The sequence below is a fragment of the Aspergillus aculeatus genome, assembly GCF_001890905.1.
Source record: "Aspergillus aculeatus ATCC 16872 unplaced genomic scaffold ASPACscaffold_18, whole genome shotgun sequence".
Lineage (NCBI taxonomy): Eukaryota > Fungi > Ascomycota > Eurotiomycetes > Eurotiales > Aspergillaceae > Aspergillus > Aspergillus aculeatus.
The window spans coordinates 94,110-121,963 of NW_017962993.1; the positions used below are offsets into that span (position 1 = coordinate 94,110).

The 27,854-nt window shown below is 52.5% G+C and overlaps 11 protein-coding genes across 11 annotated transcripts; 6 read left to right on the forward strand and 5 right to left on the reverse strand.

The window, feature by feature from the left end:
• Positions 1–646: 646 nt before the first annotated feature.
• Positions 647–2,614, forward strand: ASPACDRAFT_81609 (uncharacterized protein; the record flags this gene model as incomplete). The annotated part of the gene is made up of 6 exons (XM_020205911.1): positions 647–876; positions 970–1,068; positions 1,139–1,206; positions 1,267–1,607; positions 1,683–1,752; positions 1,806–2,614. 6 exons carry the CDS (start codon positions 647–649, stop codon positions 2,612–2,614), a joined length of 1,617 nt encoding a protein of 538 aa, XP_020052187.1.
• Positions 2,615–3,344: 730 nt separating this feature from the next.
• On the reverse strand, positions 3,345–4,349 carry ASPACDRAFT_126051 (DUF3245 domain-containing protein). The gene is made up of 2 exons (XM_020196878.1): positions 4,105–4,349; positions 3,345–3,986 (listed from the first exon to the last, which is right to left on the reverse strand). Exons 1-2 carry the CDS (start codon positions 4,284–4,286, stop codon positions 3,488–3,490), a joined length of 681 nt encoding a protein of 226 aa, XP_020052188.1. The 5' UTR covers positions 4,287–4,349; the 3' UTR covers positions 3,345–3,487.
• A 194-nt stretch (positions 4,350–4,543) lies between these two features.
• Positions 4,544–5,755, reverse strand: ASPACDRAFT_126052 (oxidoreductase-like domain-containing protein). Its single transcript, XM_020196879.1, has one exon. It carries the CDS (start codon positions 5,676–5,678, stop codon positions 4,851–4,853), a length of 828 nt encoding a protein of 275 aa, XP_020052189.1. The 5' UTR covers positions 5,679–5,755; the 3' UTR covers positions 4,544–4,850.
• A 308-nt stretch (positions 5,756–6,063) lies between these two features.
• ASPACDRAFT_47201 (uncharacterized protein) lies at positions 6,064–7,966 on the forward strand (the record flags this gene model as incomplete). The annotated part of the gene is made up of 2 exons (XM_020201914.1): positions 6,064–6,917; positions 6,967–7,966. 2 exons carry the CDS (start codon positions 6,064–6,066, stop codon positions 7,964–7,966), a joined length of 1,854 nt encoding a protein of 617 aa, XP_020052190.1.
• Positions 7,967–8,542: 576 nt separating this feature from the next.
• ASPACDRAFT_81611 (60S ribosomal protein eL13) lies at positions 8,543–10,142 on the reverse strand. The gene is made up of 5 exons (XM_020205912.1): positions 10,084–10,142; positions 9,921–9,954; positions 9,722–9,768; positions 9,430–9,588; positions 8,543–9,273 (listed from the first exon to the last, which is right to left on the reverse strand). The coding sequence occupies exons 1-5, from the start codon at positions 10,084–10,086 to the stop codon at positions 8,839–8,841; spliced, it is 678 nt and encodes a 225-aa protein (XP_020052191.1). The 5' UTR covers positions 10,087–10,142; the 3' UTR covers positions 8,543–8,838.
• Positions 10,143–10,630: 488 nt separating this feature from the next.
• On the reverse strand, positions 10,631–12,925 carry ASPACDRAFT_81613 (uncharacterized protein). The gene has a single exon (XM_020205913.1). It carries the CDS (start codon positions 12,465–12,467, stop codon positions 11,022–11,024), a length of 1,446 nt encoding a protein of 481 aa, XP_020052192.1. The 5' UTR covers positions 12,468–12,925; the 3' UTR covers positions 10,631–11,021.
• Positions 12,926–14,256: 1,331 nt separating this feature from the next.
• On the forward strand, positions 14,257–17,681 carry ASPACDRAFT_126057 (uncharacterized protein). The gene has a single exon (XM_020196880.1). It carries the CDS (start codon positions 14,526–14,528, stop codon positions 17,517–17,519), a length of 2,994 nt encoding a protein of 997 aa, XP_020052193.1. The 5' UTR covers positions 14,257–14,525; the 3' UTR covers positions 17,520–17,681.
• A 191-nt stretch (positions 17,682–17,872) lies between these two features.
• Positions 17,873–20,073, forward strand: arp6 (actin family protein). The gene is made up of 4 exons (XM_020196881.1): positions 17,873–18,506; positions 18,613–19,321; positions 19,372–19,434; positions 19,495–20,073. Exons 1-4 carry the CDS (start codon positions 17,999–18,001, stop codon positions 19,631–19,633), a joined length of 1,419 nt encoding a protein of 472 aa, XP_020052194.1. The 5' UTR covers positions 17,873–17,998; the 3' UTR covers positions 19,634–20,073.
• Positions 20,074–20,919: 846 nt separating this feature from the next.
• Positions 20,920–22,025, forward strand: ASPACDRAFT_63865 (BRcat and Rcat domain-containing protein; the record flags this gene model as incomplete). Its single annotated transcript, XM_020203943.1, has 3 exons — positions 20,920–21,098; positions 21,159–21,683; positions 21,752–22,025. 3 exons carry the CDS (start codon positions 20,920–20,922, stop codon positions 22,023–22,025), a joined length of 978 nt encoding a protein of 325 aa, XP_020052195.1.
• Positions 22,026–22,393: 368 nt separating this feature from the next.
• Positions 22,394–23,539, reverse strand: ASPACDRAFT_54762 (3-hydroxyacyl-CoA dehydrogenase family protein; the record flags this gene model as incomplete). Its single annotated transcript, XM_020202920.1, has 3 exons — positions 22,394–23,124; positions 23,239–23,338; positions 23,411–23,539. 3 exons carry the CDS (start codon positions 23,537–23,539, stop codon positions 22,394–22,396), a joined length of 960 nt encoding a protein of 319 aa, XP_020052196.1.
• A 360-nt stretch (positions 23,540–23,899) lies between these two features.
• tof1 (putative DNA repair protein (Tof1)) lies at positions 23,900–27,706 on the forward strand. The gene is made up of 4 exons (XM_020205914.1): positions 23,900–24,006; positions 24,077–24,314; positions 24,382–26,505; positions 26,572–27,706. The coding sequence occupies exons 1-4, from the start codon at positions 23,917–23,919 to the stop codon at positions 27,600–27,602; spliced, it is 3,483 nt and encodes a 1,160-aa protein (XP_020052197.1). The 5' UTR covers positions 23,900–23,916; the 3' UTR covers positions 27,603–27,706.
• Positions 27,707–27,854: the final 148 nt, after the last annotated feature.

Here is a 27,854-nt window from a genome sequence, read left to right on the forward strand (position 1 = left end):
ATTTCCTCGATCTATTTCTTTCTCCATCTGGAATTTTAATTTCAATTCCTCTTTTCCCTCTTCCCTTCCTCCCCCTTTCCTCTCTTCTTCAAATCTAGTTCTCTTATTGCCCAATCTACTATTGTTCCTTTCCTCCTATCGCCATCTGCCTTTTCACCCTAAACCCGCCCCACAGGGCAACCTCAACTTCTTCCTTTTTTTCTTCCTCTCTCAATTACATGGTTCAACAGAAAGCCAGAAGCCTGACAGAAAATAACGGAAAAAGGCACCCAACCTTATCATTAGACTGGAAGGAAGGAAGACCAGAACACGAAAAGCAGCATTGAATTTTGCTGGGTCTTTCTCTTCCTACCGGTCTATCTCTCGGTCACCCGTCCTTCGTTTCTACCTCCCCCCCCCCCCTCCTCCTCCTCCTCCACCACCTACTCCTCCGTCGCCGCCGCTGCCTCCTCTTCCTCCTGTTCTCTTTTCCTCTAGACTTTTACCGCGCGAGATGAGCAGCAGCCTCGCCGATCTTCCCTCCAGGAACTCCCTTCTCGCTGCCCCTCCTGCTACTGCTGCCACCGATGCGCCGGGCAAAGTTCGAAAGATCCCTGTCCTCTCCTCCTCCGTCGTTCCAACATCCTTCCAATCGAACGGTGATCCCATGGATGTCACACCTCCAGCCCCGGGCCCTGCGCCCCCCATCCACAGCAGCCCCGATAGCGATCGAACGGGCACGAACCTCAACATCACTACCACGACCGCTCCTAACAGCTCGGCCGACTCACAGAGTGTGAATCACCATCATCTAGGCCCTAACCAGGCAATCGGTGCCGCGGCCGCCGCGCAGCAGCCAAAGGTCGTTCAAACAGCTTTCATCCACAAGCTTTACAAGTACGTCAGCCGTCCAGCTCAATTGTCTTTGTTCTCCATCAGAGATGTTACTCCGTGTTCTCTGGGTTCGCACACTGACAATCAAATGTGCAGTATGCTCGAAGATCCCAGCATTCAGCACCTAATATCGTGGTCCAATACCAATGATAGCTTCGTTATGTCGCCTACCTCTGAATTCTCCAAAGTACTCGCGTGAGTCTTCCTACTCCAGCGCGCCGAATCTATTTTACAAATGAGAGGAGGCGCTGACCGATCTATGCAGCCAGTACTTCAAGCACACCAATATATCCTCATTCGTCCGGCAATTGAATATGTATGGATTTCACAAAGGTATGCTGGTCCAGGCTGAAGATGGAGGGGTGCACCGTTACTGATGTCATTGGACACCAGTGAGCGACGTCTTTCATACTGGGTCTCCGGATTCTGCTCTCTGGGAGTTCAAGCACGGAAATGGCAACTTCAAGCGTGGCGATCTTGTCGGTTTGCGTGAAATTAAGAGACGTGCATCCCGCCATGCGTTGATTCATCGCGATTCATTTCCAGGCCACAAAGCTGCCTCGCAACCGGGCACGCCAGCTGAGCCTGTTCCGGATGCCACTGAAGCACGCTTGTTGAACCTGGAACATTCAATGTTCGATATGCATGCCCGTCTCACGCGCGCTGAAGAAGGGAACGTGGCGCTCAATGCGCGATGCCAATCGATGGCGGAGAGTTTGATCCGTTGTTATCATGTGCGTGGGCCCGATCATTCCAAATTGTATGCCAGCTATGCGGCGAAGGCAGTGCTAATCTCGGTTTCGGAATAGTGGACACATTCGATTTCTCGATTCCTTCAAGGGATGATTCCTGATCGCGAAAGCATCTTGTATCGGGATGGTGAGCTTCGTCGCCTTGAGTCCTTGAAATCCGGGAGACCTAACTTGTAGCAGTGACCGGCATGCAAGCCGAGCTAGAGAAGCATTTAGATGCCGTACGGTCTCTCGAGCACTCTCAGGATCCTTACCTATCAGTCCGCCAGCCCTACGTTGCCAATATCTCCGTCGAAACCGGCCCACCGTTGTCCCCGCGTCAAATCCCCCAGGAGGATGGGCGTCGTCCTTCGATGATGGAGAATCCGTCTCGGCCCAACATGATTCGCCCTCCTGTTCCCCCACATTTGGCTGCATCCCCCCGTCGCTTCGGTTCGATCGGGGCCGGGCATTCCTCCCCCAACTACAGCCGCCCCCAGGTGCCGGCTGTGGTCACCCCACAACAGCCTGTGCCTCATCCCCTATCTTCGGTCTCGTCTCCTCCAGGCCCCAACCTCACTCGTCGCCATACTTCAGCCGATATTAGACAGCATGGCTGGCCGCCACCGGGAGTGTCGCCATTCCCTTCGACTCATTTGCCCACTCATGCGGCGAATCCCTGGTCGCCGTCGCGACACCGAACTCCGACCTCAAGTGAGCAGCAAGTACGCGATGTGTTGGCGCAATACGAAATGGGCGCCCCACGGCGCCTACAGGAGAGCACTCGTCTTGCTACTCCTCCCTTGCACTCCGATCAAACTGTTCCCGCCGATAATGGGTGGCCCCTAGGTCCCAGGTTCCCTCGCCACGAAATATCCCTTCCTGCAACACGGCGCTCCAGCATGGCAAGCAATGTTCATTCACTTCTTAACCCCGCCGATACGGCTGAGCGACCGGACGAAGACCAGCATGCGATGGCGGACGATCGGAAGCGGAAGCGGCTCGAGTAGACCACGGGACGCACATTGTCTTGGTTTTGTTTCAGGCAGCGCTCTCAGGCAGCTTCTTGAGATCATCATAGTATGCGACTGCAACGAACTCAATTTCTCGATACAGTCTCCTTAATTCATCTTCGAGTGTGGCGCAGACGCTCGAAAAGAAAAACGATTTGGAAAAAGACAACAAATACACCAGTCCCTCTCCATCGTACACTGGCCAAGTCTGCGCAACGGGGGCATCACTCTGCCTGTAATCTTTCATATCTCTCTTACACGCTCTTTCGATAATTCAAATGGGTCGGAGCATTCTTTTGTACAATCATTCATAGGGGTGTGGGAAAGAGGGGCTTGGCTCGTTTGTAGCCTATTACTTTTGCGCGGGGTGTTTCTTCAATTCTGCTAACCTCTTACACTGCTTGGACAGCATGCATCATCGATGGTTTTACCTGCGCCAAACACTTTGGGATTATCACTATCAATTTCCATGGTTCACACCGCTGGTTCTCCCAATTATCGATTGGCGGCCATGCATACTCTAGCATTTCAGGCTAATTGGGCCACTTCTGTTTATTTATACTATATACCCTGGGTTGAGTGGAACAGAATACTGCTTGGGGACACTAATTTAGAGATGAATCTATAGTGACTATTTGACTAAGACAATGTACAGAATTCAACTTTCACACTAGGCAAAGACTGGTTTGTGTCGGCTATGCCGAGTATATCGATATGATCACTAAACCAAGAACAAACGAACGAACATTGGTCAAGGTCAGTGTTTGCTTGATATATGGTATGCCACCAAATCGAGCGGGTATCAATGTTGTGTTTGGTTTACGCCTATATACACAAGAGTGGTCGATTACCGAAACATGTACCTAGTAGTCACCTCTTCTTTCTCTTCTTCGACCGTTCGGCCAAAATCTCATCCAAAAAGCTTGTGCCCTTTTTCCTACCTCTTCGGCCAGATGAGGGTTGCGATGGACCGCTTTCTAGTTTATCGTCGCCCCCAACATCTGTCACCTTGGCCTCGGAGCTCATGATTTCGGTTTCTCCCGGGGTTTGTTGAGGAGGGGCATCTGCTTTCCTCTTCCTTGAAGACGAGTTATTCTTTCTGCCAATAAGAGCCAGGCGACCTTCCTCCTCATCGTCATCTTCCTGGTCAGCCCCGTGACCGGCGCCGGATGATGCCGCCTTCACCGACGGTCGACCTGTAGCGGTACCAGCGGAGGAGGCCCCCGTCTTTGCATTAGCCTTGGCCGCCATGACTTTCTGATAATTGCGACCGAGCAGCTGTTTCCGTAATTTGTCATTTGAGTCCAATTCGGTGCGATTCCAACTTCCATCCGCGGCTTTCGTCGGCAAAGGCGCTCCAACTCCGAGCCTGTAGTTCTCCCCGCCCAGAATCAAGAAGTCAGCGACACGAGCCAATATATACCTCGCGAGAGGAAACACGTTTTCTTATGTCAACGACATTTTGGTTGGGGAAGGGGTTCGTTTACGTTTCTGGGACCGCCGTGAATATCTCATCCTCTTCGCGCTGCAACTCCTCTTCGGATTTCACATTGGCTTGGTCCTCCGCCGTCGGAGCTGGGAGCCATGATGCGACAAGCCGCTGGCTGCGGGCCAGTGCGACATTGGCCTTGTTGAGGATGATGTCTGTTTCCGATTGCGATATTGACATTCTGGGAGGAATAGTCCTGATCTGACGATTCGGCTTGTAAGGTCAATGGGGGTGCCCTTCTGGGTTTGATTGTCTGAGAGAACTGCGTTCAATTCATATTGAACTTTTTTTGCGATAGCGAGGCGGCAGATTCGGGCAGAATCCATATAGGGGGACTGGGGGTTCTTCACCGCTTTTCAATCTTTGGGTGATAAGGTTCGATCGGGTTGGGATTTCTTACACTGTAGAATTGAAATATGTTCTTGCATGCTCTGTGTAGGGTAGATTACTGTCGGTTTGCGCATGTACCGTGGGTTGTATGTTTGGGGTGATATCGCAGTCACTGATACTATGCGTCAAGGAATTTTATTGAGGGATCATCTTGTTACTACCATAGTGGTTTATATTACACTTCACGCACATCCGGGAGGCTCTAAAAACATCTATATACTTAATATATATACACAAACACACGCACACGCATGCACACACACACACACAGAATCATGGGAGACAGGGTATAATCTTCGTCTAAAGGAAGAGGGAGGGATCGGGAGAGGCGTAAAAAGTCTTTCATCAATTGTCTCACGTGTGGGCTTCCTCTTGATGTTTCTGCTTCAACTTCTTCTCCGTCTTCATGAATTCCCGGATCCCGACGGGGATATTGGCAAACAGATCTTCATTGGGATCCGGTAGCGTCCAGTTCGTTTCACTGCCCCCGCCGTCGTCGTCCATACTGCCGCTGGCGGCGTTGACCTCGGACCTCGGCGTCTGGCGCTGGTCCTTGCCGTCGCTTGTTGCGGGCGAGCCCTTCGCCTTCGCCTGCGCAAGCCGCGCGGCCCATTCTTCCAACTCGTCCCGATAATCGTCCCACACGCAGTGAACGCAGCCGCTCATGCAGCAGTTGTCGGGTTCCTCCGGGCGCGGGGGGGTTGCGACCCCGTTCACGGTTCTCCAGGTCGCGTCCGGCGCGGCCCCGGGGTTGTAGCGCGAGGCTCGGCCGGGGCCTGCGAGACGGGTCCCGAAGACTATGGCCATTTTCTCCTCCGGTGTCTGGGGCTTCTTCGTTGGGGGGGCCGGTTCCTCGGCTGGCTCGCGGGATTTTTGCGGGGGAGGAACGGTCTGCCGGTCGTACGGGGAGCGGGTCGAGAGGATATCGTGGTAGTAGCCGGCAAGTGGTTGCGCTTGCGTAGTGCCGTTCTCGCCTGCCTTGACCGTTCCGTTGCGCAGAGCGGCGGAATTGTCATGCGTGGCTAAGCGGCGAGCGGAGAAGGAGAACGCATGTTGTCTGATTATGAAAGGCGCAATTTGGGGCAATCCACGTATATTATTGCTGCTACTGCTGCGTATTGCTGCTGCTGCTGCTGCTGTTCGCGCGAGAGACGGCGCGAGAATCAGAAAGGGGCGTTCCATTTGTTCTGGTGTGTCGACGGAGGAGGGGAAAGAAAAGCAGGCAGAAAGAGGAACTCGAGGATCGCCGATGCGGTCGGTTATGTCATAAGGTCCCTTCAGTCGGTTCCGCGGGCGGGAGGAATCGATTGTATGCAGGCAGGCAAACAGTGCAAACAGTTTTTCCCGACAATCGCTTGGTCTACCGTCCGCCCGCCGGACTGAGCGCATGTAAACACCGGCTCAATCTACCTTCAGCTCGGTTCGTTTCTTACACGCAGACTTTTTTCTATTCCTTCCCACAACATCAATTAATACCAGAAACGGTGGTTATTCCAGCGCTTGTATCTCACCCTGAGAGACACCTGTGCGGAGCGATCCAGTAGCTGTTGGTGTCAGCACGTCGCAAATGAGCAATCCCCCTCCTCCACCGAATGTCGCACAACCACAAACGAACGAGCGTGCCTCGTTCCAGGCACCGACAAGAGCCAGCCTAGCAAGAGCACATCCCGCCCTCCTCGAACGCGCGCTGAGCAGATCGCCCGTGCGAAGCCCACCCAAACCGACTAAGGCTGATGCGCGGGCTGTCGGCTTGAGAGACCGTAAGGCTCTCAGACCATCATTGACGTCGTCCGGCAGTCCACTGAAGCCTCCCAAGAAGGCGAAGCCGTCGCCGCGACATGTCTTTGCTGCGCCCCCGAGGCGAGTCTCTACTCGAATAACCGCCTTTGATTTGGCTTTTGGGTCCCCCGCTTCGACGCAGCGGAGTATCGAGGAGCCGCGACACATCAATACGCCAGATGACCAACTGACATCGGAGCTGGGTAGTGTGACCGGGGATTTGGACGTCACCGGGGACCTCAGTCAGCCTTCTTTACAGGAGATACTCGAAGAGCCAGATCTTCCGCCGACACCGACACAACTGGGGCTGGGACCGCCACCGGGACGCTCAAAGGGGCTTTTGAGCAGCAGCCCTAGTTCACAACAAGCGAAATGGGGGATACGACGAACGACGGACAATCCTGAACAGACGACATCGAGATTGAGGAGCGTCAATTATGGAGAGGCGGATGATATGACGGAACCGGGATTGACCATGGATTGGGAGTCGTTCCCGGAGCACATCCTGAAAAAGCGAAAGCTGAGGAATGAGCTCTCTGACGAGATGGAACAACTCAAGAAGGAAATTGCCGAATTGGAAGATTGGTCAAAGGAGTTGAGCCAGGGCGATGAACACACCGAACGTGACTTATCAAAGTTAATGTATGCTCCTCCTGACAACGGCTGCAAGACCATCATTGACCGGTTCTAGTACCCTGCTATCATCCGCTCACCACACAGAAACAGCGCCATCTGGTCGACGCCCAACCGCGGCATCGATCTCGTCTCTTATCTCGGCTTTGCTTCCGTTCGCTACGAAGGCCCCCCCACCACCGACTGAAGATACACTACCGATCAATCCGTTTGCGCTGGACGAACATGCCCACAAGAAACCTTATCTCACAGCTTTCGCACCCTTGGACCTTACCGCATTCTCAGAGCTTGTCCCAGCAACCACAACTGAGCCCCCCCTGGAGAGACATGTTCTAACTTTCACCGCGCCGCATCCGTTCCCTTCCAATCGCTTCAATGTAGCCGTTACGTATGACGCCAATCCACAGACACAAACCCTGGTCTCAATAAGATTACCAACTGCAACTCAAACCGCCAAGGCCAGAATGCCCGCATCCTTACAGCATTGGACGAAGATCCGACTCGCCAATCCGCTCCTGAGACTTGACATCACGGGACTTTGCTGGGGGATCAATCGGTACTGGGAAGCTGTAATATTACGGGCACAACTGTGGTCACAGATGGAGGAGCAACATGCAGATTTGATCCCTGGCCATAGGAGGCCCAGTGCCTCCCCACCAATGGGCTCCGACAAGCAAAGCACGCCTGATCTACGACGCATTCTGCCCCACCTCGAGCGAACGTCTATACTCTTTGAATCGAGGGCCAGACGCCTGAGTCTGCTCCTCTCCTGTGAGTTGAGAATCGACGAATGGTCAAGCGAACCCCAGCTTGTCCCCGGGATCAGCATTTCGAGCATCACCTCCGACGGGGCTCCTGGCCGGAAAGTCGAGCAAGAGTGTAAAAAGCTATTTCATACTATGTTGATGGAGAAATTAGACAGCCAGCCTGAAGGAGTCACCGGCGACTCAAGCGAGATCCAGACCGGCGCCATCTTGCGTGCTACGGAGTGCGTCGTGAAAGTTATTTCTGGAGATAGTGACGAACTCGATCATGATTCCCCGCATGATGCAGCATAGACTTCTCGGCGCCTACGGGTCTAACAATGGTCAGGTATTGATCAAGTGTGTTCACACGCATCTATGTCTATGGCGTTTGATTGAATCCATGCGTGTGGCGTTGTTGCGTGCTAAGGTTTGGGCGCGTTTCTTTTCTTCGAATCTAGGAGTTTCTACTTGTTTGGTATAGGTTTGGAGCACGGTTTATACCACGGCCCGTTTTAGAGGGAAACTATGTTGTGGAGGGGTAACAGTGAAACGATCTAATTTGCAATACGATAGGCTGCTGGGCCGGGTGTGATAGGGAGAGCGGATCCAACGCAAGCTTTCGATACCCAACATGTCTGCACAGAATCAGGATGAATGACAGCAGCAAATCTTCCTTTCTTAACCCCGTACAGACAGGGTAGATTCTCATTACAGAGAGCGATATGGGCCAATATGTTCCCCACTTACGTCCGCTATCGAGCACATACCTAAACTCGCAAAGTAGGATACACTAGACCGTGGCAGGGTTTCTGCAAGGTATACAACCAGATGGAAAGACAGTGATATTGACCTCTACCGTCTACTCGTCAGATCAGGAAAAACATGTAGGTAATTCTGATGTGGTTTGGGGGGGGGTATCTGCAAGGTCTTGATGTGATTTCTGGTGGAGGAGGAAAAAATAAAACTTCTGATGACAACCGAAGTCCGGGGAAGAAGACCGTCACAAAAAATCGAAAGTCGTAGTGGTGGGACATGAACTTGAGACATTTGCATTTCGAGGTGTTTGGGAAGCTTTTTAAGTTAAGGACAAAGGTAAGAGAGGAAAAAGAGGAGCCACGCCATGCCACAGGAGACTAATCCCCGACTTGAAAATCGACCCGATCATCATTAGTAGTGAATCACATTTATTTCTTGGCAGCAGACTCCTCATCAGCCTTGGCCTTAGCACGCTTCTCACGGGCACCCTTGTAGCGGGCCTCGGAGCGGGCCTCACGGAGGCGGCGGTAGGCAGCCTCCTCACCCTTGGGGAGGTCGTCGCGCTTGACCTCGGTGACGGCCTCGGCGGCGGAGACGTTCTTGATGGGGAGGGTGGGGTTGACGCGGGTGACGAAGCCCTCGGTCTTGCCCTCAGCGAAGGCAGCCTTGGCGGCGTTGACCTCCTCGGCAGAAGAGTCGAGCTTCTTGAACTGACCACTCTTGCGGGGGAAGAGGATCAGGCGAGCCTTGTAGTCCTTGAGGCGGGCGACATTGGCGACGAGGGACTCCTTGGAGTAGTTGACACGGCGGTGGTCAACGGCGATGCCGACGGTGGGAGCGAGCTTCTTGGGGATACCAGCTTCCTGTTCAGGTGCGAAACCAAAATGTGTAAGCCCTTGCATCCTGATTTTTATTCCTCCATGTGCGTGGCGCTGGGGTTCCCTAGGTCGCATAGGACACTTCCCAGCCCACCTCCTTCAACCTTCTTTGCTCCGGGATTCGCAGGAGTGTCTCTTTACCTTCAGCTCGGCAAGGGTGAAACCACGGCCAGCACGAACACGGCGGTTGTACTTGACAGTAGGGCAGCGCACAACGGGGCGCAGCTTGTCAACCGGACGAGGAGCAACGGCGGCGGCCTTAGCGAGACGAGCCTCACGACGGCGGTGCTTGCGGCCAGGCTATAAACCAGAGAAGAAAACAGGTCAGTCCACACCATCTTTTCTCAGCGATCCTTGCTTTTCCCATATCGTTCGTATCAAGGCGAATTGCGATAGGATCGTAATATTGCATCGTAGAAAAGGAAGAGCGTACCTGGTCGAAGTGCACGCGGACACGACGCTGCCAGTCCTTGTGGAAGTCTGAGATGAAAAAAATCCCATCAGTCCATGATACATTCGAATTGACCCAGTTCGTCGTCCATCATCCAGTGTATTTTTTTCCCCTTCTCATCGTCTCCATCCCTCTCGTTCGCCCTGTGTTCTTCGCTCCGTATGGCGGGTGCATTACTCACGCTGGTTGAGAATCTGGTTGTTGTGCTTGATCGCCTATATCACACCAAGAAGAAATCCATCAGCATTCACCGTGTCGAGAAACTAACGTCGAGAGACAGGGGAAAAATGCCCATGATCATCGTGATTGATCGATAGACTATCGCGAGGGGACGCATAACGCACCATTGTGACGGATGGGGATCAAGGCCGGGAGATTGTCGTCGTCGTCGTGGGTGGTTGCTGGTCGTATCTCAAGACTCCTCGCCTCAATATTAGGTGGAACTTTTTTTGGTGTGGCTAACCCGCGCAGAGCCGCATCGCCTCGCTTAGCGAGCCCTACCCTGCTTACCCAATCCGGAAGGCTCGTCCTCCTGTCCGCCTTCGTCTCCGCCTTTTCCGAACCGCAATTGCCAGTGACTTTGGATTGCTTTAATTCCCCAGTAGACACTGCTTTTGTAATGGAACATGGATAATTGGTGATCTTGAAGTCATATTCGTGGCTGATTTCATGGTTTTTACTTGATACCTCACTGCTCACCCTACAAATTACCATGTTTTCCCTTTTTCATACCTCACAGTACCACTCACTTCCTTCTGCCATTTCCGACTTTCTTGCTTAGTCAGACAACCTGTCTCAGTGTCTACATAACTTGACGAACTACTTTCACGATCCCCAGTCTTCACTAGTATACCATTCAAGATGTCATTGCGAATATGCTCCAGCTCGGTTCAATTTGAAGTTTGTTCATCTCTAACTACCGCTAAATTGATCAATAACTCCTAAAATTAGTGTCCCTGGTGGTTCACAGGATATGCTCGAAAAGCCAACGCAAAAATATCGAAGACAAAATCCGGGGCAGAAAAGATCACACAGGGAAACAAGCTGCTCTTAAATAAGACCAGTCTTTTTCATCATTTCTTTGAATGTCATCGCTCATCACTTTTCCATGTCCTGGGAGAAAGGCTCATATGCAGAAAGCAAGGTATAACGCAATCAGACCATCCGCGTCGACATAGGAAAGCGTCTCTCATGTCGTTGATGACAGGATACTATGTCTGATAAAGGATCAGGTTTGGCAGAAACAGCGACGCTTTGCCGTTGTGCACGGGTACTGCTTGGTCTAGTTGTTCCAGGTGCCAATACCGAGACCCACCCTCTCCTCCGCTTTTGATCTCTTCGGGGTCGCACCATCAAAACTTGCTTTGCGTTTGAGATTCTTACTGAGGGGTCGATCAACGCCGGGCTTCCTCACTTGGCCAAACAGCTTTGTTTGCAGCAACGTACTCGATTTTGCAGCACTTGCCATGCCTCGACTCTCTGGATGGTTGCTGAACTGACTGCGCCGGTGCACGCTACTAGAGACAGTCCGTGTTCCTCCAGCGGGGATATCTTCCTCGGTTTCGGCTTCTTCAATGTCAGATGCCGAAATGGTACTGTCTCGATCACGACGATCATCAGAAGAATATGTCCCTGAGGTATAAGTTCGACCCTCATCGTGCGTCAACCGAGAATGGGATGGAGTCATAGGTAAAGACGACAAAGAGTGAGCGCCGCGCATGTGACGACTCGCATTCTCTCGATGATTGCGGTGTCTATCGGGGGTCGAGGCGACAGCTGGCGACTCTTGGTTGAGGACGCGGTGAGCTTCTAGAAGAGCTTCAAAGGGGTCATGCCTTTCAGTTCCGTTCAAGTGATGACCACCGTTGTCGGCGAACTGAGGTATTGCCCCTTTATGAAGAGTATGGGCCTCGTTCTGGGGACTCGGCGACATTGGACCATGCTCGATCATCCGAGAGAAGTGTCTTCGGTTGTCGCGGATTCGGTCCTTCAGCATTCTATTTTCTTCTGTTAGAAGCTCGGACGTGTTTCTCTCCTGTTCGATAAGCTTTTTTGCTCGGCGAAGCCTTCGATCGAGTGTAGCATTAACCCTCTCGAGTTCCTGATTACGCTTGAGAGAAAGCTCAAGCTCCTCATTCGAAATCGACTGCAAAGATTTCATCTCATGCTGGCATTGGCGACTGCGATAGTCCGAACTCTGAAGAATCTCAATTTCCCTTCGCACGAGTTGATGCTCGACCTCTGCACGCTTGATCGCTTCGTTACTCGTGAATGAGAGCAGGCTGTTTTGCAATTTGAAATGGAGCGCTGACATGCGGGCTTCCTGAGCTACACCTAGGAGGTCTCTGGCGATCATGCGAAGCTTCAGTTCGTCTGCATTATCAATTTCATCGGCAGTTGGAAGGTTTTCCGAAGCACCATATGCCACACAGAGGGTCTTCTCGATATTGGGCGGGGATGCGAGGCATGAGCTTGATCGAGACCTCGATTCCCGCAGAGGAGCTCCGGGTAACTGGGATGAGGGGGGCGGTGTCATTTCTGATGAAGGTAGAGATGGTGGTGAGAGGAGTTTGCTTTGGTCGGAGTTTGAAGCTTGGCTTCCAGCTTTGACACTCAAGTCTGGTGATGCGGATAGAACTGCCCGTTTAACCGGGGTAGCAGGCCCTGAGATATCGACTGGGGGAGCAAGCGATCCCTCCGAGAGCGGACGCTCAAATTCTTGTGACATAGTCAAGATTTGGCATCCAGGAAGCAGGCAAGTAACTGTTTTTGCGTTCGCAGCCAAGCCCGACGCAGTCTGTATATAGGACCGTATGGGCAAAGCTTCAATGCGGTGGGCCGGAAGTTAGCGTGAGGCGGTCGGGCGCAAGCGCATGCGAGACGTCAATATCCTTGGTGAGTGCGAGGATGCGACGAGATGAAGTATGTTGTCGAGCGGGCGGGCAGAATAATCAGGCTGGATGAATGCAATGGCAATGGGATGGCAAATCTACGGAAAGCGTTGCGCGATTCGTCGCAGTAACAGCTTTGCGACGGGATATGTATGTGCTTATCACTGATAGCCGGATCGGGCACGTTTCGCAAGTAGTATGGGAGTTGGCGATAAGAATTCGGAAACAGATCGCTCCGGGTATGGCAGTATGGCAGGGGAGAGCAATGTAAGAGACGATAAGTATGGAAGCGGGAGGGAAGCTGTCAACGGGAGTAAGGAGATCAGAGGAATGAAGCAGGTACGCGCGATAAGGTATACGAAAGGGCGACGATGAAGAAGCTAGTTGATGGATGAGGGGGAAGGGGAGGGGGTGGGCGTAAGAGATGATATGATGAGGAGAAGCAAGGAGGAAGGGGCCGGATTGATGCCTTAAGGGTGTTTGCAAGCGTAAGTTGGCGCACAATTGGAGGAGGCTGGGAACCATCGCTTGCAATGCTCAGCCTCGACCAACCATCTCCAACCACCATCACCCACGTGAGCCCAGCCGCGCGCTAAAAGGCCACCTTTCCTGCTTGGGCTAAGCAGAGATCGCTGACGCTTGCAAAAGGTAAACAACCCAAACCCCATGGGCCACTTTTGATTGTAGCTGAGGCAACCGATGACAGACCCAGCTGTACGGAGTACTCATTTAACGTTACCCAGTTACCCAGTTACCCGTGACCCTCTATAAAATACTCCGTCCACTATGGTCTTGATCTCAGAGCCCGATGGTAGTCGGGTCACAAAGCACCTACTGGCAGATAACAGTGTAAGGTCTGTCGACTCGGCACTCACAAGTCATTCGTCAGACAGTATTGCAAGGATGAGTCTGGCCCGTGGAATATACCGAACAGCGTGGCTGCTAAACATGGAATGCAGCAGTCGCATGCACCGGCGGAGGTTAGGAATGATATCATTCCTGAGCTTTAGAGTACTGTGCTGGAAACCTAAATTTGATTCTGACCTGGCTATTCCTTCTCGAAAGGTCTTCTAATACTGCCTTTGATGGATCTATTCTTGCCCAGCCGGGTCCTTCTATGTCCTTAGAGTGCATGTTCTGTTTATCGGAGTCACATGAATACCATACAAATTGATCACTTCACACAGAAAATGACTTCTACCTGAGCTCATGCCTTAATCAGATCAAGAAAGAATGTATAATATCGGGTGGATGGTTGTAGAAAGAGGTACTTATGAGCTATTTCTGTCATTCCCAAGATGCAAAGATGTTTGGTCTAGTAGTATCAATACAAAGAGCCATGTAAGCATGAGTTTTTGATGCACAGGTGCATCTTAGACTCTACAGCAATCTCATTCCCTTGTATTGAATTGCTAAATAGTGTCAACATATAAGAGACTACATTCATTAGCAATACTTCAAGTGCCTAAACAGAATCTGAACGTTTCGTCTGATAAATACTTGCAGGTATGAGCTATGGCGGTGCCAAGGGGGTGCCTTAAAGGCGGGGATATGCAGCCTCAGGCACCAGGATATGCAATAGCCGCGGCGGGTCTACAAATTAAATGGTAAACAATCAATTCAAGAATTACAGCCATCTTATGGACAACATGCACACTGTGAGGTCACTGCGCCAACTTGACGATTGACCATCCCCCTCTCTAAATTGCAATAGGGTTGACCTCCACCATGACTGCTTGACCCCTTGGCAACTTCCGAACATTATTAATCGATATATTTTCATCCGGGTCGATATATCTTTGCGGCAATGAGCTTGCTATAGTGGTGAAAGTGCCCCCTTTCAACTTCCTCCCACAGCCGATCATAGTCAGTGACTCCCTGAGCCTGGTACAAAGATGAACAATCAACCAAAAACACCTGCCCGAGCGAGTGGCATTCCCCGCTTAGCATCAAGACTCCCTTTGCCGACAACATCCGCAACCTCCAAACCCCTCCGACCTTCGCCATCGCGTGAGAAGCTACAAACCGACTCGGGCCTGGACGCGAACAAGCACCGCAGACCTTCCGAAGATCTTGTGTTCAAAAAACCACTGCCGAAATACACAACACCTCAGAAACTCTCCGCCGGACTTCGGAAACTCGATGAATCTCAGACAAGGGCGGGCGGGGGTGCGAAGTCCGAAGCCAGCACAAAATTGAATACTGCTCCATATTTGGAGCGCGATGCTGTCCTGATCGAAGATACTGAAACGCGAGGCCGTACGCGACCTTCGCTCGCAGAACGAACAATCGAGACACTCTCAAGAATACCGCCATCTCCAGGACCAGGTAGAAGACAGTCGAGTTTCTATGGCGCAACAAGTCCGATGCGGTCCCCATCACGCCCCTCATCATCAATGACTAGCTATTCAAGATCACCATCCAGATCCTCATCTCGACAACCTAGTGGGGGCGATTATCTTGCACGACCGCCCTCTGCCATGCGGCTGCCATCCAGACCTCGCCCGTCTTTGTCCACGAATGCTGCATCGGGTGATCATGGCCATGCCCCGGCTGCTACAAATAGTCCATCAAGATTGAAGCTGCCCTCGACGAGAATGAGTGGACATAAGGGAAACGCTAATCTGGCATCTATCACGACAAAGCCTCGTCCGGCTGTGACTCAAACCCACATAAACGCCGCTGGATCGGGCCCGGATGCGTCATTACCCGGCCTAGATGTGAAGAAAACACGAAGAGCGCAGCCGAAGCTTCCAACCTCAAGGCAATCATCGGTTGGCCCCCGGTCACCGTCCGCACGATCCACGGCATCAGACTTGACGCCAGAGCAACAGTCAGAATTGGAAACAAGGAAGGTCTCAAAATCTTCAAGCGCTCTTAGAGAGAGCATCGCGAAAGCTAAGGCGGCAAGAAAAGCAGAAGCGCAGAAACGCATGCAATCCTCGTCTTCCAATGATGCCTGGGATCGGCTCAACACCGAAGATCCGTTCAATCAGAACCCCCAGGATTCAAATATTGGTCTTCTCCGAGAACGCCTTGAAACAGGCAGAACCTCTGGGCATCTCAACATAGCAGCCATGTCTCTAAAAGAACTTCCCAAGGAAGTTATGGCGATGTACGACTTCGATCCTGATGCTACTACTGAATGGTACCAGAGTGTAGACCTGGTTAAGTTCATTGCGGCCGACAACGAGTTCACGGAACTTCCTGAAGAAGCTTTCCCTGACATCGACCCGCACGATTTAGATGGGGATTCTGATGACGAGAAGGGAAACCAATTTGGCGGGCTTGAGCTGCTAGACTTGCACGGTAACCTGCTACAATCTCTACCGATAGGCTTCAGAAGATTACAGAGACTTCACACCTTGAATCTGTCAAATAATAATCTCAAAATGAACGATTTACAGGTCGTTATGGAATTGGTATACTTGAAAGATCTTAAGCTGGCCAAGAATCGGTTGGAAGGCACTCTTACACCAGAGATCAAAAACCTGAATATGCTGGAGACTTTGGATTTGCATGACAACATACTCACTGACTTGCCTCCAGAAGTGTCACAATTGAGCTCACTTCGAGTCTTGGATGTTGGTGGTAACCAGCTGAGTTCATTACAGTTTGAAGCCTTGACCCAGCTTTCTCTGAAGGAGCTTCGGGCCCCAAAGAACAAACTGAAAGGCACACTCATCCCAGCTTCGGTCCATAAGCTCGAAGCACTGCAGGTTCTTGATGTGGCCAATAATGTATTGGTGAAGCTTGCCGAAAACGTGGCTTTAGAACTGCCCAATCTCCGGACTTTAGCAATTAGCTGCAATCGCATCCAGTCCTTGCCGGATCTGTCGTCCTGGCAGGCCTTGCTGACATTGTCGGCCGAGGATAACAGCCTTCCGTATCTCCCAGAAGGCTTCATTGGATTGAAGAATATTCGAAACGTCGATTTCACAGGCAACGATATCTCCCGACTGGACGACAGAATCGGCTTGATGGAGAGCCTGTTCACGTTTCGAGTGGCTACCAATCCCCTTCGCGAACGCAAGTTCCTGACCATGAGCACCGAAGACCTGAAGCGCGACTTGCGAAACCGATGCGAACCAGAGCCCCAGGATACCGACGATGACACGGGCTCTGTCGCGACCCAGTTTACATTGGCACCAGAAACCCCGGCTCAGACGGCGGCTTGGCAGATCAAGCCTGGCGGTGTTCTTGATCGGTCTTACACTGATATGCGTGAGCTAGAGCTGGATGAGTTGAGGCGAATTAACTTAAGCGACGTGCGATGTTTGTATCTACACCACAACGAGCTACGTTATTTCCCGATATCTGCCCTCAGTTTACTGGCGTCTACTCTCACAGACCTCGACCTTTCAAACAACCCACTAGATAGCACAACACTCTTCGCCTCAGCTCTTACGCTTCCCAATCTTCAAAGCCTGAATTTAGGTGCTACAAACCTTACTACATTGGATCCCATCTTGACAAACCTTGTGGCACCAGCCCTGACATTTCTGGATGTTTCCTACAACCGCCTGTCTGGCCAGGTGCCTGCCGTACGTCGCACTTACACCAACCTGATGGCATTTGTGGCCGCAGACAATCGATATACCAGCTTGGAGTTTGATGCCGCCCAAGGTCTTCAGGTATTAGACGTGGGAAATAATGATATCGGCATGCTTCCACCTAAGCTAGGCTTGCTGAGAGGGGAAGGCTCGAGCAGAAATTGGGGTAACGGATCCGCCCTGAGACGGTTCGAGGTCGCCGGAAATAGCTTCCGTGTTCCTCGGTGGCAGATTGTCGCCAAGGGTACTGATGCCATTCTTGAATGGCTCAAGGATCGAATGACTGCAGAAGAGTTCTCTCAGTATGAGTCGCTCGACGACTTGACTGAAGAGTGAACTGCTACATAATATGGCAATTGTCCGATTTTGCGCGGGACTCATCATCTTTGTGAACAGATCTTGATGTCCTGTATCGAATTATGTGCTCTGGGTAATTGTGTAGTTCGTTGTTCAAGAAATAATGAATGCCATGTCACTGCGACATAATATGGTAGGCGCTTACATATTTCCGTACACCATCTCTCTGTTCGCTTGCTGCAAGGACCGTCGGATGGTATTGTACCGTACCGTATCAGACAGTACATAAAGTGTGGCCCTAAGATCGAGCCCTAGTTTCCCGATTTGGAGGGCTGGCTGCTTGGCATCGCCGACCGCCGCGGAGGACGAGCATTTCTATTTATCTAGCAAGTAACAACTCGAACCACTAAATTCAACATATCTGTGGTCCGAACTCCGTGCCACTTGCTCATGCATGGATTCGAGGCATTCGAAGCTAATACATCGATTCGCGACCGTTCCACCGTTCTTCCCTCAGCATGGGCACCGCTAAACCGCGTCCGTCTGGCGGCAGAGCTTCCGTCGCCAAATCCCAGACCCTCCAAGCTCTGCCGGATAAAACTTTCATTGTCGACAATGGCGCATATACACTGAAAGCAGGATATGCGCCAGAATACCCACCCCCTGAGGATGAAGTACAGGCGCTCTCGGCGTGTGCTACGATCCCCAATACGATTGTGAAGACACGTGGAAACCGCATATACGTCGGCTCGCAACTCAACACACATGTGACCGACTGGAACGAAATGTTCTTTCGTCGACCGGTAGAGAAGGGATACATCGTCAACTGGGAAGCCCAGAGAGAGATCTGGGAGCACTCGTTCTTCGACGAAAAGACGGCGCGAAGCAAGGAGCTGCGCATCACCGACCCGGAAGACACCACCTTGGTGCTGACGGAGGCGCCCAATGCGTTGCCCGTCCTGCAAAAGAACGCCGACGAGATTGTGATGGAGGAGTGGGGCTTTGGAGGTTATTACAGGAGCTTAGGTGCGGAACCTCCCCCCTCCTTTTTAAAAGTCTGAAACCAGATAGGCACGAATAGCTCATTTGGCTTTGCGTCCTGTTGCTGATGCGATTTTGCCGCTCTATCTAGGGCCGCCGTTGAATGCTTGGAACCAGTTGAACACTGTCTTCGGAGATCCGATTGTGCAAGAGGCGGAATCTGTTGTATCTCCAAGAGAATGTTTACTGGTCATCGACTCCGGCTACTCCCACACCACGGTGACGCCTGTCTACCGAGGCCACCCGCTTCAACGTGCTATACGCAGACTCGACCTGGGCGGCAAACATCTTACAAATTATTTGAAGGAGATGGTGTCCGTGCGGCAATATAACATGGTGGATGAAACCTATATTATAAATGAGGTCAAAGAGGCTGTTTGCTATGTGAGCAACAACTTCGTTGGCGACTTGGAGCAGACCTGGAAAGGCAATCGGAAGCGTGACCTCCCTGATTCGAAAGAGGGCGTCGCAGTAGACTATGTCCTTCCGGACCCCAACGCGGGAAAGAAGGGCTTCATGCGACCACACGATCCATTACTGAACGCTAAGAAGAGGAAAGGAGCGCTGTCCGGTGCCAGCGCTGAGGCATTATCCGAAGATGCCCTGGTCTTGGGCAACGAGCGGTTTACTGTCCCGGAAGTTTTGTTTACGCCCAGTGATATTGGCATGAAGCAGGCCGGGATCCCGGACATCGTTCTGCAGAGTCTTTCTGTATTGCCTACCGGGTTGCACCCGGCCTTCTTGGCCAACGTCCTGGTTGTTGGCGGGAATTCATTACTGCCGGGGTTCATGGGGAGACTGTAAGACGATCTCCTATGAAATGATCTACTTGTTTTCTAACCTAGTGTAGGGAGGCCGAGCTGCGCCAACTGGCATCCGCTGAATGTGTTGTGAGGGTGCGAAGCCCTCAAGAGTAAGCTTATCCCTTATCCTGTGACTCGAGTTAAAAGAGACTAATGAAATTCAATGATAGCCCGATTCGATCCACTTGGCTGGGGGCATCGCGACTGGCCACCAATCGAGAAGAGTTCAAGAAGGTCGCTATCACTCGTCAGGAATACCAAGAGTATGGTTCCTCCTGGGCTGGTCGGAAGTTTGCTGGTGCATTATAGCCGGTCGGGGGAGTTCGAGGTTTAATGCGCGATTGGCGTCTTCGGAGGGTTGAGCTGCAGCTTTTGGTTTGTTATTCTAGGCTGGCACCTTTCCTGTTTGCGTGTGTATTGTGTAGTAGCTATGTGTCCTTGATACCCTTTTTTCAAGTAAGCATTTTGATGAAATGTCATTGTGAGTATTGAACAAACATCTAATCATCTCTTTTCTCAGCAGCTCAATGGCGTTCTTCGTTTATTAGTTTGACCGACCCCAGCGTCTGGAAGGGGGATGAATTTTGACCACGCAGTGTCAATCGGTTGGGCAGAAAGGATGCGGGTGAGTCACATGGGATTGGACTGGATTGGATTGTCGCTTGTTGCGGTGAGGTGAGGCTGCATCCATCTCTAATCATCGACGGACTTCCTAAGGTTGCTTGCTTGCTACCTAACGTCCCCCCCCCCAACCCCTCCCTTCCTTCAACCTCTTCTTAGACCTTCTCTTCTCCTCCTATAATCTCTTTCCATACATCCTCAAACCCCTACCTCCCCCCACAGTTGGACACGTCGACACCGGCTTGACGGAAAGCATACCGGTACCCTCATGGTTAACCATCCTCCCCGACATTTGACCTTTGTTGACGCGCTCGATTGTGGCCATGGTTGGTCCAAACACTTTAAGCAGCGCCATTCCCAAGTTTCCCATCCAAGTGCGATCAGCGAATTGGCGATTGGAGAGACCCTCCCATTCCCCATGGTAGCGAATGATGAAGCCTGAACATGTGGCATTCGACCGCCGTACCCATGGCGTGGCCGCTTAGTTGTCGCATATGCCGAATTTCATCATGCGACAGCCTTCCGGAAGAGCATTCCGGTCAGCGTAGGAGAACAGCTTATATAGACTGAAATGTCGTTCTTCCCCCGGTTAATCTTCTTCCTTTTTCAGTTCCTCGACTATCCATTCAATATATTAAATAGCAGACTATCTGACATCGTTCGAATTATGTTATTGATATACGGTACCCAGCTTTAGTATTCTCGCCAAAACCCGCTCTTGCCAGACACGATCTGCGATTATGGATTCCAGTATTCTAGAATACTTCCCAGCAATCAATCGGTCCGACCTGCTTTCACCCACCCTCGAGACGATCAATCCTCGTAGGGCTATCCCGCGATCCGTTCTCAAGTCCTGAACCTGCAGAGTACTTGGTGCAGCCAAGAGAATGCCTTCAATGATGATCAGAAGACTGTCTTCTCGTGCTGTTGCGCAACCAGCCGAAGCTCTCCCGATGCCAGAAGGGCTTCGCACCATGCGCGGGTCGAGGTCATACAATGGGTCGTCAAGTGCCTCGTCCGGGACCGATGCTGCTCTTCCAGACCCGCTATCAGGCGAGAAGAAGAGTCGTACAAGGTCCAGGGTCAAGCGCTTCTTCAGCAAGCTTCGTGGCAAGCTCACCAAAGAACAGGCTAGGACTGAGATCATCGACGAGTGAGTTTACCCTATTGCGCGGTCGACCCCTTGAGTTCAAGACTAACTGACGTGGCGTAGACGCTGTGTGTGCTGCCTCGACATCATGCCCGCGGAGTGCTTGGCGACTATGCCTTGTCAACACAAATATTGCAGCCGATGCATGAAGCAGATGGTGCTCACGGTCATTTCCGAGGAAGGGCTGTTCCCACCCCGATGCTGCAAGCTGGATATACCAGTTGAGACGATCCTGCCCGTGTTGACGCCCAAAGAAAGAAACTTCTACATCTCGAAAGCGCAGGAGTATGCCAGCCCAGCTGCAGAACGTTGGTACTGCCCAGCGGCGACGTGTGGGCGCTTCATTGCGTCGCAGCATGTGAAGAGCGCATCCTCATCGCAGACATGCCCTTACTGCAGCACCAAGATATGTTCAGGGTGTCGCGACCTGGCTCATTCGTCGCGAGGATGCTCTCCGGATCCCGGCCTCGCTGCTGTTCTTGAGGAGGCCCGACTCAAGCAATGGCAGCGATGTTATGATTGCGGCTCCATGGTCGAGCTTGTCTCTGGATGCGACCATGTCACCTGCAGATGCAAGGCACAATTCTGGTAGTGTTCCCATTCTTTCCGTACATTTATCAACGCAACAATGAAGGCTGACTGACTGCTTGTTCCAGTTACAAATGTGGAGATCCTTGGTCTGCTTGTGCCTGTGCTGCGTCCGGACAGCGACCCGCGGATTTCCTGGCCGTGCTTATCGGACACACCAAGTTGAGCAGAGACCAGGAGGCCGAGCTGTCTGCGGTGGTCACTGCCATCCTCCGCAACGAAAGACTCCGTGATGAGGAGGCGGCGGCCAATGCCAAAGATAAGGTGGAGGGGGCTCGCAGGGAGAGCAAGAGACTTTCCCGATTGAGCATAGACTTACTGCGCCGAGACATCATTCTATGACGGCGATGAATAATGATTTTGATGCGACTGATTTCAGGAGGCGTGCAATGCTGACTTTAGCCATTCTTTTGACTTTTCCTTTGTCATATCAATCTGATGCTAACGACCTAGAATTGCTTTTATCTCTGCCGACAATTTGCCAGAATGCCAGAATTGTGATGAATATGTATAAAATATATATACATACCTTCATGCACCTGTAGAGAGATGTCTCCTTGTCACAATAGATACTAATCACTACAACCTTCCTCCTGAATCACAACCCACGCATGGTAGCAAAGCGAATGAAGAGAACCGAACCCATGGTGGCATTGATTGAGTGTATATATTGCGACGCACTAGAGGGTGCTCAGGCCCATCGCCGCCCATCAGTAGTCATAGAAGCCCTTGCCGGACTTCTTGCCCAACCAACCGGCATCGACCATGCGCTTCAACAGCCCCGACGGCCGGTACTTGCTATCACCGGTCTCCTGATGCAAGACATTCATGATAGCCAAGCAGGTATCCAGCCCAATGAAATCCGCCAGCGTCAGGGGGCCCATGGGCACATTGGTACCGTTTTTCATGATACTGTCGATATCCTCCTTGGCCCCGACGCCGGTCTCCAGACAGATGATCGCCTCGTTGATGTAGGGCATGAGAATGCGGTTCGCCAGGAATCCGGGGGAGTCCGCCGAGACGGCGGGGACCTTGCCCATGCGGCGGACGAAGGCGACGGCGGCCGCGACCGTCTCGGGGGCCGTCTGGAGGCCCGCGATGATCTCGACGCCCTTCTGCACGGGCACCGGATTCATGAAATGCGTCGAGACGACCCGCGCCGGTGCCTGCAGGTCCGTTGGGTCCGCCGTCGTCGCTGCGGCGATCTTGGTGATGGAGATGGACGAGGTGTTGGTGGCCAGGATGGCGTGCCGGGGCGCGATCTGCGCCAGCTGCCCGAAGATCCTCCGCTTCAGCTCCTCGATCTCCGGCACCGCTTCGATCACAAAGTCCACCCCGCTCAGGTCCTCCATCTTCTGGCTCGGCGTGATGCGCCCGCGCGCCGCGTCCGCCGCTTCCTGGGTGAGCCGCTCCTTGGCGACATCTTTGGCGAGGAGTTTGTCTGAGTTTTCGGGGATCATATCGCGGGGGGATCGTTAGTTATTTCGAGAACAGTACGGCGGAGAACCTCAGTAGGTGGGGCGAGCTCCCAAGGATGGAAGGGATTTGGAATTACCGGCAAACTTGAGGCCCTTATCTAAGGATGCTTGGGATGTGTCGATTAATGTTACTGGAACTTGGGCTTTTTGGGCGGCAACCAGCGCGATGCCCAGTCCCTATCATGGAAAGATTTAGTATATTGTATGAAAGTCATGTTTTTGGGGGAAAGGGAAAGTGCTGCAACTGACCATTTGACCAGCTCCTATCACACCTAACGACTTGACCTCGGCAGCCCGAGCGAGGGGAGATGAACTGAAGGCCCTGGAGGCGATTGAGGGGCCTCTGTAGCAGAGGGAGCGGATTGAAGACAACAACATGGCTGTAGCAGGAGCACAGAACTTGTCCAGCATAGAGTAAAGAGATGGAAGACGCCCAGGGTACCAAATGAACAGAGAATAAATCGATGCCTTGCCTACTCCCTTCGCCCTTCTCCGCACTCGTCTCCTTTGCTTGTGATGGTCCGCGGGTATCGGCCCATGTGAGCCGACGTCATCGGCTAGCCTCGGCTCAACCGGCCGAACCGTTTCGCCGGCCACCCGAAGGCGGAGACGCGATGAACACGTCAATGGCGCGCTCTGATTGGTGCACTGACCCATTTGCGCGCCGGATCATTTACAGATTGCCCGAAAGATGCAGCGATGGACAGCTGCTATTCAAGTCGAAAGCGATCAGGAGTCCAGCATCATCGACCAATATGGAGGTCGAAGAGCCAGCGCTCGCGGTGACCGAGTCCACCGTGGTGGATCCGGAAGTTCGAGCCCATGTCTACAGCCTTGTCACCGCGGTAAGTATGCAACTACATCACATGCACACAGCCCTTACTGTGAAATCCTGATTGACATTGTTTATGTTAGCTCGGGGGCTTCAACGGAGATGAAGCGGACAAGTACGTCCTGGGTGACGATGCATTGGCATGCTTGCGGGATATCAAGCGCTGGCTGAAACTCTACGACGAGAAGTACAACCGCATGGACGTTGCGCGATGCCTGGGAGAAGCGAACCTGGTCAACGGAGACCTGCTACCGATCTTGTCGACGTTTGCGAACAGCACCAAGCAGACCAAATATATGTCTCGGATCGCCTTGGCGTGTTGTATGTTGTCGCTGTGTTTTACCATCTTTACGCTAGGGAACAGGGTGACTGACGGGTGGTCTTGCAGTGGAAATCTTGGTGCCTCTGACTTGGCCATTGGAGATGCAAGGTGAAATGACGGCCGACAACTTCAAACACATCCCGTACCTACAACATTCGCATGTCGCATATAAGCGGGGGATTCTTAGCCATACCAGCACGGGCTATCTCCGCACGATCATCCGCATCGGCCTTCCGAGCATGGCAACCCCGCGATCCGAACGCGCCACTCGCGATGAGGGTATTCTCAAGTTGATGCTCTTCTTCCTGCGCAATATTGCCCTGATTACCCCGAACACTCGCCTGGCAGCTGAAGGGGACGAGGAGGAAACGTCCCGCTCGGCAACCATCAATGCCTTTCAGGATCAGGACGTATTCGCGCTCCTCCTCACCATGTGCTCCAATGTGGGAGACGACTTCAACCTTCAAGACGTGGCTCTCCTGGAGATCTTGTTCTATCTAGTCAGAGGTGTCGACGTCGAGAAGCTATTCATGAACAACACCCAACGAACCGCGGAGCGGACCGACGAGCTCGATGACCTGTTACGGAAGGAGTCGTCGCTGCGGAGAGAATATGCGAAGAATGCACCCACGCGGCACGGTCGATTCGGGACCATGATCTGGGTGAAGCGTGACGACGCCAAATACTCCACAGTGTCCGGGCAGAGTGTCCTCAAAGATGACCAGACGACCTTCCAGAAGATGGATGACAGCAAGAAGTGGAACAAGCCTCAATTCCGCCGGAAGGTGCAGGATTTGACCACGTACAACGACTTCAACACTCCTGTGCTCCTCAACTCCGCGGCGTCTGAGAACCTCCGGAAGTTCGTGGAAGAGTTCCTGGATTCAGGGTTCAACCCTTTGTTCACACACGTGCGCAAAGCAATCGAACGGGAAGCGGATCGGGTGGTCGACATCAACAGCCGTCAGTTCTTCTACACCGTGTCCTGGTTTCTGCAGGCGGAACGGGCACGACGTGCACTTCAGCGGGAGAAACGGGCGCAAAGCGAGAAGCCTGGGAAGGAGACCGAGCCGGATAGCTTCGGTCTGGTTGCCGGTGTGCTGGACCAGGAAACGTTCGTCTTCCTGAACAGAGCCATGCAGTATGCTGTCGACAGCAAGGACTGGCAAGATCTCATCGCCGAGATGCGCTGTTTTACGCAGATTCTGTTGACGATCCAGGACATGGTCCAATCGCCACTTGAGGAGGACCAAGATATTGCCGAAAATATCCAGAATCGGATCTTTTACGAGGAGACCACGCATGATCGCGTGATCGCTATTGTTCGCGGTTATGCCGATCAAGGATTCGGCTACCTGAATGCATGCACCGAGCTTACCCATGTTTTCTTACGTATGCTGGAACGCTACAGCAAAGAGAATGTCGACATGCAGGTGCGGTCTCGGCGGCGTGCCAGACGTAAGCAGAAGGAAACCGAGGGGATCATTGAGGGAGAAAACGACGAAGAGCACGGATCCGAGGATGAGGATATGATGGAGGCGGAAAGGATGTCGAAGGAGCGCAGCTTCGACTTCAGGCGTTTCGCCGCCAAATTCTGCAACCAGAAATGCGTCGACACTTTCATCAACTTCACCAAGCATTATAGAGAGCTCAACACGGAGCAATTGAAACGTGCCCACCGGTATTTCTACCGAATTGCCTTCAAGCAGGAGATGAGCGTCTTGCTATTCCGTCTCGACATCATTAATCTTTTTTACCGCATGATCAAGGGGCCCGGAGCCTTGGATTCAAGCAAGCCAATTTTCAAAGACTGGGAAGAATTAGTCCGTCAAATCATCCGGAAACTGACCAAGAAACTGGAACAGCGCCCTGCGCTGTTCGTCGAGCTACTCTTCAGCAAGATCAACGCGACCACCTATTATCTTGAATATGGACACGAGCGGCAGACGCTTCCGACCATCCGGAGAGCCCCAGCTGAGCTGGAGATCGATCCCAAACAAGCGAATACCATCGAGGAGAAGCTGAGCATCATGGTGCCTGCCTTGGTTCTAGATGGGGATGCGGAACTCGTCAAGTGGGTGAGCGAAGTTCTGGGGTCGGCCGTAGAGGAACGAGATGCCTGGGAAGAGCAGGAGAAGGCCCTCCGCGAAGCAGGTGCAGAGAGCGCGAGGATTCCCAACCCAATGATATGTATGTAATCTCTAATGTCCTCACGGGTGTGTGTATACTGCTACACATGTACTGACCGTTGCGCAGCTGTCAAACCTCGAGACGAGACATGCCAGAACGCCATGTTCTCGAACGCCAAGCTTCGTCTCTTGATGACGCTCGTCAAATTCGAGCGACTTGGTGTGGAAGACGTGGCGGGAGCCTCTTGGGTGATCCCCTCGACTGCAACGGCGCAATATCTGCGAGAGATGAAGTCATTCATTGACAAGTATCTCGCCAAAGCGGAGAGGGGAAATCTCGGACGTGACCCGCGCGAACTGATCCGCCGCAAATACGGTCCCAAGAAGAACACGAACCAGTCCGAGGCCCACGACGGCATCAATTTCGGGTCGGATTCGGAGGGCGAAGATGAAGTACCCGACGGGTTCTTGTTTCCGGCGAATCCGCGGTCGAAGGCGAATGCGCTCTTGGAGCTGAAGCAGAAGCGTAAGAAGCGCAAGCAGAATGATGACGATGAAAGTAAGCCCCTCGATGAGGCAACCCTCGAGGAGCGGCGCCGCGCCCGCGAGGAGAATGCTCGAGCTCGCATCGCGAAGATCAAGAGTGATCTCTACGTACATGCCAGTGACGAGGAGACGGACGATGAGGCAGACGAGAAGTTCTTCCGCCTGGAGGAACAGCGACGCAAGGCGCAGGCCGACCGCATCAAACAGGCCATGCTCCATGGGGTTCCTCCAGAAGCGCTGGACGGCACCGGGAAAAAGGGGCAAGGCAAGCGCCAGAACAAGCGACAGCGGAGAGTCAGTCAGACTGACGGAGCAGACGAGGACGATGATATCATCATGGGGGGCACGGGGGATTTGTCGCCGGAGTCGCCACAGGACGACATGCCCCGGGATGAACTGGACGATCTCCTGGATTTTGATGACGACCTCGCGTTCAGTCGTAACCGCGAGGACCTGTTAGGACCTTCTCGCGACGATGAAGCCTCACATACTAGCGAACCCGAGGTAGAAGGCGGCGCACAGGATGAGGAGGATGAAGACGCACCGATCGTTGCAGCTACTTCACGCCGGCGGATGCGCGCTGGATTTGTGGTCGACAGCGATTCGGAGTGAGATGGTCTACATGTAGCTTAATGATATGATGAGCGGGAGATCTGGGGGCTGGCGAAGCTTTGTGTTGAACATGGAAGCCAGCCCTCCAGCCACCTGTAAAAAATGCCACCGGCTTAAACCCCGAATACGAGCCATGAACAAATCGGCCAAGCGTCAATTACACGATCCCAGCATTGTAGCATTGATTTGTAAACAAAAAGTAGGTACAAGTGGACCAATCTAGAGCGATGACTCACAAGCGAAGTAAACCAA

Bases quoted from the DNA above. Each gene is read 5' to 3' on its own strand.
- ASPACDRAFT_81613 (XM_020205913.1), bottom strand. From the start codon at position 12,467: ATGTCACAAGAATTTGAGCGTCCGCTCTCGGAGGGATCGCTTGCTCCC.
- ASPACDRAFT_126057 (XM_020196880.1), top strand. From the start codon at position 14,526: ATGAACAATCAACCAAAAACACCTGCCCGAGCGAGTGGCATTCCCCGC.
- ASPACDRAFT_126052 (XM_020196879.1), bottom strand. From the start codon at position 5,678: ATGGAACGCCCCTTTCTGATTCTCGCGCCGTCTCTCGCGCGAACAGCA.
- ASPACDRAFT_126051 (XM_020196878.1), bottom strand. From the start codon at position 4,286: ATGTCAATATCGCAATCGGAAACAGACATCATCCTCAACAAGGCCAAT. The intron at 3,987-4,104 runs GTAAACGAACCC...GGAGAACTACAG, and splicing joins TTCACGGCGGTCCCAGAAAC to GCTCGGAGTTGGAGCGCCTT.
- tof1 (XM_020205914.1), top strand. From the start codon at position 23,917: ATGGAGGTCGAAGAGCCAGCGCTCGCGGTGACCGAGTCCACCGTGGTG. The intron at 24,315-24,381 runs GTATGTTGTCGC...GTGGTCTTGCAG, and splicing joins TCGGATCGCCTTGGCGTGTT to TGGAAATCTTGGTGCCTCTG. The intron at 26,506-26,571 runs GTATGTAATCTC...ACCGTTGCGCAG, and splicing joins GATTCCCAACCCAATGATAT to CTGTCAAACCTCGAGACGAG.
- arp6 (XM_020196881.1), top strand. From the start codon at position 17,999: ATGGGCACCGCTAAACCGCGTCCGTCTGGCGGCAGAGCTTCCGTCGCC. The intron at 18,507-18,612 runs GTGCGGAACCTC...CGCTCTATCTAG, and splicing joins AGGTTATTACAGGAGCTTAG to GGCCGCCGTTGAATGCTTGG. The intron at 19,435-19,494 runs GTAAGCTTATCC...ATTCAATGATAG, and splicing joins AGGGTGCGAAGCCCTCAAGA to CCCGATTCGATCCACTTGGC.
- ASPACDRAFT_81611 (XM_020205912.1), bottom strand. The intron at 9,769-9,920 runs GTGAGTAATGCA...TTTTCATCTCAG, and splicing joins CAACCAGATTCTCAACCAGC to ACTTCCACAAGGACTGGCAG. The intron at 9,274-9,429 runs GTAAAGAGACAC...GCACCTGAACAG, and splicing joins TCACCCTTGCCGAGCTGAAG to GAAGCTGGTATCCCCAAGAA.